The sequence below is a fragment of the Hippichthys cyanospilos genome, chromosome 18, assembly GCF_059441005.1.
Source record: "Hippichthys cyanospilos isolate Australia breed blue-spotted pipefish chromosome 18, RoL_Hcya_1.0, whole genome shotgun sequence".
Lineage (NCBI taxonomy): Eukaryota > Metazoa > Chordata > Actinopteri > Syngnathiformes > Syngnathidae > Hippichthys > Hippichthys cyanospilos.
The window spans coordinates 3,304,064-3,310,000 of record NC_142386.1 but is presented as its reverse complement, the minus strand read 5'-3'; the positions used below and the strand labels follow the sequence as shown (position 1 = coordinate 3,310,000).

The 5,937-nt window shown below is 40.8% G+C and overlaps 1 protein-coding gene across 2 annotated transcripts in view; it reads right to left on the bottom strand.

Moving 5' to 3' along the window:
* The window catches only part of ntm (neurotrimin), a 16,876-nt gene extending 12,627 nt beyond the window's left edge, over positions 1-4,249 (bottom strand). Inside the window, exon 1 of one of the 2 annotated variants that reach the window (XM_088440391.1) lies at positions 4,025-4,249. In XM_088440391.1, the coding sequence (XP_088296517.1) occupies positions 4,025-4,085 (61 nt within the window). In that variant the 5' untranslated portion in view covers positions 4,086-4,249. The remainder of the gene's footprint in view (positions 1-4,024) is intronic. The other variant, XM_088440394.1, reaches the window with a different exon arrangement.
* Between the last annotated feature and the right edge of the window lie 1,688 nt (positions 4,250-5,937).

Genomic DNA, 5,937 nt, shown 5'->3' with positions numbered 1-5,937 from the left:
AAACTTGGAGTTGTGCAAAGATCATATAGATATTTGGCGAGTACAATCTTTCTCTGCGGGGAGACTATGAAAGATTTAATACCTCGGGTCCATGACCCCAGCACACAGATCGACACCATGTGAAACCAATAGTGAAGCCCACCAGGGCAAAATCCTGAAAAGGATTTGATGAAGACGGGTAATGGACTTTCCGTCCCCGAGCGAGCCACGTCTAATAAATGGAGGAGAGGATGCGGAGCATGGCGGGGACCTTCGCGGCTTATCGCCGGGGCTGCTATGATATTCGTTAATGAATGCAAGGTGAAATGAATGGATGCTTTCACGGGAAGAAGAGAGCATCTCAGACGGGAGGGATGCGCCTCGGCGCCGACTTGGTGGGGAGGCCATCCGGTGCCCAGGAATCATGCTCGGAATTGATTATTTTTAAAGGGTGAAAGGAGGTGTCCTATTTGCGTTTCGCACACCGGGACCTTGGAGTAGGCTCGGCGATTGCGCTTGCAACATTGCAAAACACAAAAAGAGAGTGTGTGGTCGCCGCAGGTGCTTAGGGAAACCCTGGAGTAGAACATGTTCAAAAAACAAAAGAAACTAAATGCATGCTGTCTTTCAGCACAAAAACGCAAAAAGTTATTTTGTAAAATGTGAGCGCCTCGAGCAAAATATCCCCCCGAAAAAACTGAGAAAAAAATTGACCAAACCCGGTCTTCCAGGGCTGTTATCCTGCATGTTTTTCATGCTTTTGGACTCCGAAACTAAATGCATGCTGTCTTTCAGCACAAAAACGCAAAACGTTATTTTGTAAAATGTGAGCGCCTCGAGCAAAATATTCCCCCCAAAAAACTGAGAAAAAAATTGACCAAACCCGGTCTTCCAGGGCTGTTATCCTGCATGTTTTTCATGCTTTTGGACTCCGAAACTAAATGCATGCTGTCTTTCAGCACAAAAACGCAAAGAGTTATTTTGTAAAATGTGAGCGACTCGAACAAAATATTCCCCCCCAAAAAACAGAAAAAAACTGACCAAACCCGGTCTTCCATATCAAAAACAAACAAGACAGCGGTCCTCCACGGCTGAGTTTGGAAAGTAGTTTAAAAAAAAAAAAAGCCTGACGATACATGGTGTTTTTCATCTTCTACCATACAACATAAAATAAAAAAAGAAAAAATCACTGTTTGTTTTAATCACCTTATTACTGAACATACATGGAGGGTTTTTTTCTACATTTTTTTTATACATATACAAGGTCATTTAAAAAGCTAGACACTCACACATACATATATATATGGACATTTTTTTATGTTTCCGTCTTCCAAAGCAACGATTAACATCAGCAAGCGCAGCGCAAATCTGACAATGTCCCGGCAATTTGAATGCTGGTCGGGTGAAATTCATACCTTTAAACAGGTTGAAAGTTTTGGCACACACTCCTTCCATAGCAAGCAGTACCTTAGGAAAAATATATTGACCTCACATTTTCAGCAACTGTTGAAAGACAACTGCCGAGTCAATTCCAATAGAAGGTAAGCACAGTCAACTTAAAAGGCTCAGAAAAAAAAAAGTCTTTAAAAGCTGAATGTTTGACCTCTCAACAGAAAAATAGAGCAAAAATGATGATTTGGCCTCAAACCAGAAACAACCTTGGAGATCGCATGAAACTTTCATTTCAACCCTTCAGGCTTCACCTGCCAACGTTTATTATTGCCACTTGTGTGTGTGAGTTCACAATGTTAATTGCAATTTGATGATGACTTTTTTTTTTCTATTTTATCATGGATATTACTGTTAGAATATTTGTAAATAGCAGGATGTGTATCAGGAGGAAATCTGTAATGATGCACATATCTGTCTTTTCTCCTCGTGAGTAAAAAGAGTCCAAGTCTCTTGTCTTCCTTCCTTGTGTTTTGTCTAGTAAATGTTCTAGATTGACTGAACCTGACAAGTTCATGTCAAGGGTGGCACTGGTTAGCGCATCTGTCTCACTTGTGGAAGTCGTGGGTTCAATTCTGATTCTGACCTTCCTGTTTGGAGTCTTTCCGGGTACTCTAAATTGCCATTATTTGTGTTAGTGAGTATGAATGGCTCTTTGGCTTTGTGTGCCCTGCAAATGGCTGCTTAGATGGCCGGTGTGGTAATAAGGCGTCCATGCTTGACTTTGGAACCACCACACTATGCTAAGCTATCGCTACAAGTTAGCCGACCAACGTGGCTTTTTTTTTTGGGTCTATGAGGCGGGGAAGACAACATAAACAGAAGAGGAGCAGCTAAACGGAGCTTTGGGCTAAGTTCGGAGCTAAAGTGCTTGAGAAAACAGACTTGCTGAAATGGCTGCTACGCTGAGGGGTATTCTTTCAATTAAAAATGTCTGGTAGCACTACAACGTTTGGGGTCCTGCCTTTATATCAAATTGTGGCTTGTTGGGCAGGTGAGACAGGCAAAAGACATTGAAAAATGTTCTCTTCAAAGGGCGTCAGCACAAGGTTTGGGGAGCGGCTCAATTATATGCACCAGCATGAATTCACAGACATCATCAAAATGGAAAAAATATCATGAGACTTGCTGAATATTTGTATTAGGAGCACTGACATAGTAACACTTCAAATGAACCAAAAAAATTAGCCCATGTCAGACTAATTTACTGCCATTCAAAATTGGAAATATTGTCAGTTTGGGGCATATGGAAAACCATGTGTTTTATTTTATCTTTTCCCACAAGTATTCCACTAATCCTTTCAACAGCAACGAGCAAACGGGTCACGATAGAAATTTTTGTGTCGGTGTTCCAAAACCACCAGGTAGCACTAGTGGCCAACTTATGACATTTGCAAGCCTTTCAATGACTTTGTTGATTGGCTTAGACTGGACTCCCATAATGGAAAAGTCTTCAAAAGTCATAATACTCTAATTATGACATAGTAAATATTACTATTTAAATTTCATAAATATATACAGTGTAGTTACGTTTGCTTTTATCACATTATTACCATTTTTGTACATAAAGGGGCGTAGGTCCTCACTCTTTTATATATATATATATATATATATATATATATATATATATATATATATATATATATATATATATATATATATATATATATATGTGTGTGTGTGTGTGTGTGTGTGTGTGTGTGTGTGTGTGTGTGTGTGTGTGATTAGGGCTGATGCTACTAAACATTTAGAGGGGTTGAAAGTAAATATATATTTATATCGGATGGTGTTATGGCCCTTTCAATGTCAGCCCAAGTTGGGTGACAATAAAACCAAGCTAATAAAAAAAATCAATTTAAAAAATGGGAAGTCATTTAAAAAATAAAATCCGGAGTGGGGACATTCCGCTTAAAACCAGGCATAAAAGTGGATTTGGGGTTTATCACGTGCACAACTAAGGGTTACTGCAGACTAAAGCGGATTAAAAAAAGCATTTGTTTGAAACAGCGGAAGCAACAGCGCGCTCGTTTATATCGCTTTGTTTTGCTCCTAGAAATGGTGAACTACTAACATCGAAGATTTGAAACGGCAGTGTCGGTCAAACAATCTCCCTAATTAGGAGAACGCATGCCTATTGCGACGGCTTATCTCCAACGATTTGAGCACGGAGTCGCTGTGGATTAGGAAGTAGGACTTAAGTTGTCAGCCAAGACCTCCCGGCGGCATCGATTTATCATGCGTCAAAATAAAGCGCAGCAAGTGACAGATCATGCGAGCGAGGGGGGGTGCCGGAGCACCTGCAGTCTCATCCAAAACCCTCAACGGCTCAATCTGCCGAGCAAAAAAAGGCGAGACGCACAACGAATTGGGTCGCAGCCCAGTAGAATTGCTGTTTAAATAAACGCATTCCAGTTCGCGGGATACTTGCGTGAGTTACAAGTCTAATCTTTTTATTTAAGCTTCATCTCGCATGTGATTTGATTTCAAAGGAAGCATCGCACTCGACTCGGGTGAGAAGATCGTCACCCGGCTCGAGCCGCGTCCATTCCGACGTTCGATCGTCAGCCACAAGTGCGACGAGGACAAGTGGACCTACCTTGCCCCATCAACAGGATGGCCATCCCGACCGGCATAGCCCAATACATCGCCTGCGTCATCCTCAGCGAGCCCGCCGTTTGTCTCGTGCGTGACGCCTAAAATCCTTCAAACTTGTGTTGTTTTTTTTTTTTTTTTTGCTCTCCCAGGTCCTCTTGTTTCAGATTATGACTTCCTCTGCCGCGACGCTCAAAGTCTCCTTCAACTGGCGGTTTACCGCTACGGCAAACAAGTTAGCGTCAGTATACGCAAGCACTTCCGCTGCTTTCTTTTCAAAGTCAAACACACGATTTTGGATATTAACGGTTAAGGCAGAAAAGTGAATTTAACTTTTTCCCCACTTCCTGGAAATGTCTCACGGTAGCTTCATGTATCGACGACACTGCAATGCAGTTCAGTTTATACGTTTACCAGGAGAAATTTGAATCGCAAAATTTCTTTTGTATTACATTGCAATCCTTTGCAATGCATTTTTTAATTATATGCTACACTAAAATGCGGAACTAAACGCGTGAAACAAAAGTAAAGGCTGAAATTGCACAATCACATTATGTAGACCGGTGGTTCTCAAAGTGGGGCCCGTCAAATAATTTGGGTTATCAATAAAAAAATATATAAAATTGTGTTCATTTCATTTTATTTTATATTTAATTGTGAAAGCATTCACAACTCTTCAGTTGGAGGAAATTGTTCCAGTTTGTCATATGGAGGCGTGCAATTTGCAATTTTTATTTTAGAAACTTCAATAGCTGAACAAATATACTTGTCAAATTGAATACGTTTATGAAAAATAAATATGATTCTATTTTTACCACAAACATTTGCATTGAGGGTCCTCGGATAATTTGCTTTCTAAAATAGGTCCCTGACTCCAGAAAGTTGAGAACCTCTGATATAGACATTTTTTTCTTTTTCTTTTTTACAGCCTTAAAATGTGCTCAGCACCTCTATGTGTGCTTCAAAGAGTAAAAAAAAAACATCGTTCCAAACTTCCATGGGCACTCACTTTGTGCCGGGGCTTGGTAACAATTTTCGATATGAATATAAATCTAATTTTAAGCAGGAAAATCTTCAAAACAACAAGCGATAGAAACGCAGTACGTGCACTGTCCCGGCCTTTTTTTGCATTCTTGTAAATTCCTGCGCTCTCAAACACGACGTGTAATCTTCAAATGAGACGCTAGGGTGTAGTGTGGCTATTGAGACTCGGCAAAGGAGAAAACACCGGTTAAAACAAATAAAAATAGAAAAAAGTATGCACGTATGAACTAAATCATTCATCTAGTTTATTTATTAATAAATGTACATGCATGCTGAAGTATTTTTAATGGAATGTTTCTCTTTGTTGCCTTATTTAAGGTCATTCTGCAGCCTGGCGCCCTCTACTGGAATACACAAAAATGCAGTACCTATTTCGAGCACGTTTGACTTCTTCTTCGCCTAAGCTTGAATACCATATGTGTTATCTTGTACGTCCTCTTTGATGTGCCAACGAGCCAATTTTAGCTATTTTGCAACTCGACATAACACGACATGCGTCCTTGTCCTTTCTGCCGAACCCCAGCACCAGCGTCTTGCAGATACGTCTACTGATTGGCTGAAAGCAATCACATGATTATCAGAGACGTTTTGCAGCCCAAGACCACCGGTCGTTGGGTTTTGGTGACGTGATAACATTTCTTGCGTTCCGAGGGCTGCAAGATGGCGCCTGTGCTCACACTTGCCCACACACTTTTTAGGAACAAAAAAAAAAAGGGGGGGGGGGGGGGGTGTTATCCGATCTTTGGCCGAATTAGCTCTGCTCTTTCTATTGGTCCACTTTCCACTTGGCTCCGTGTAATCACATTACAGACTTCACAGTACAAAGGGGATTGATTGAAGACATTTTGAGCAGGTCCCGAGCTCCTTAATTTC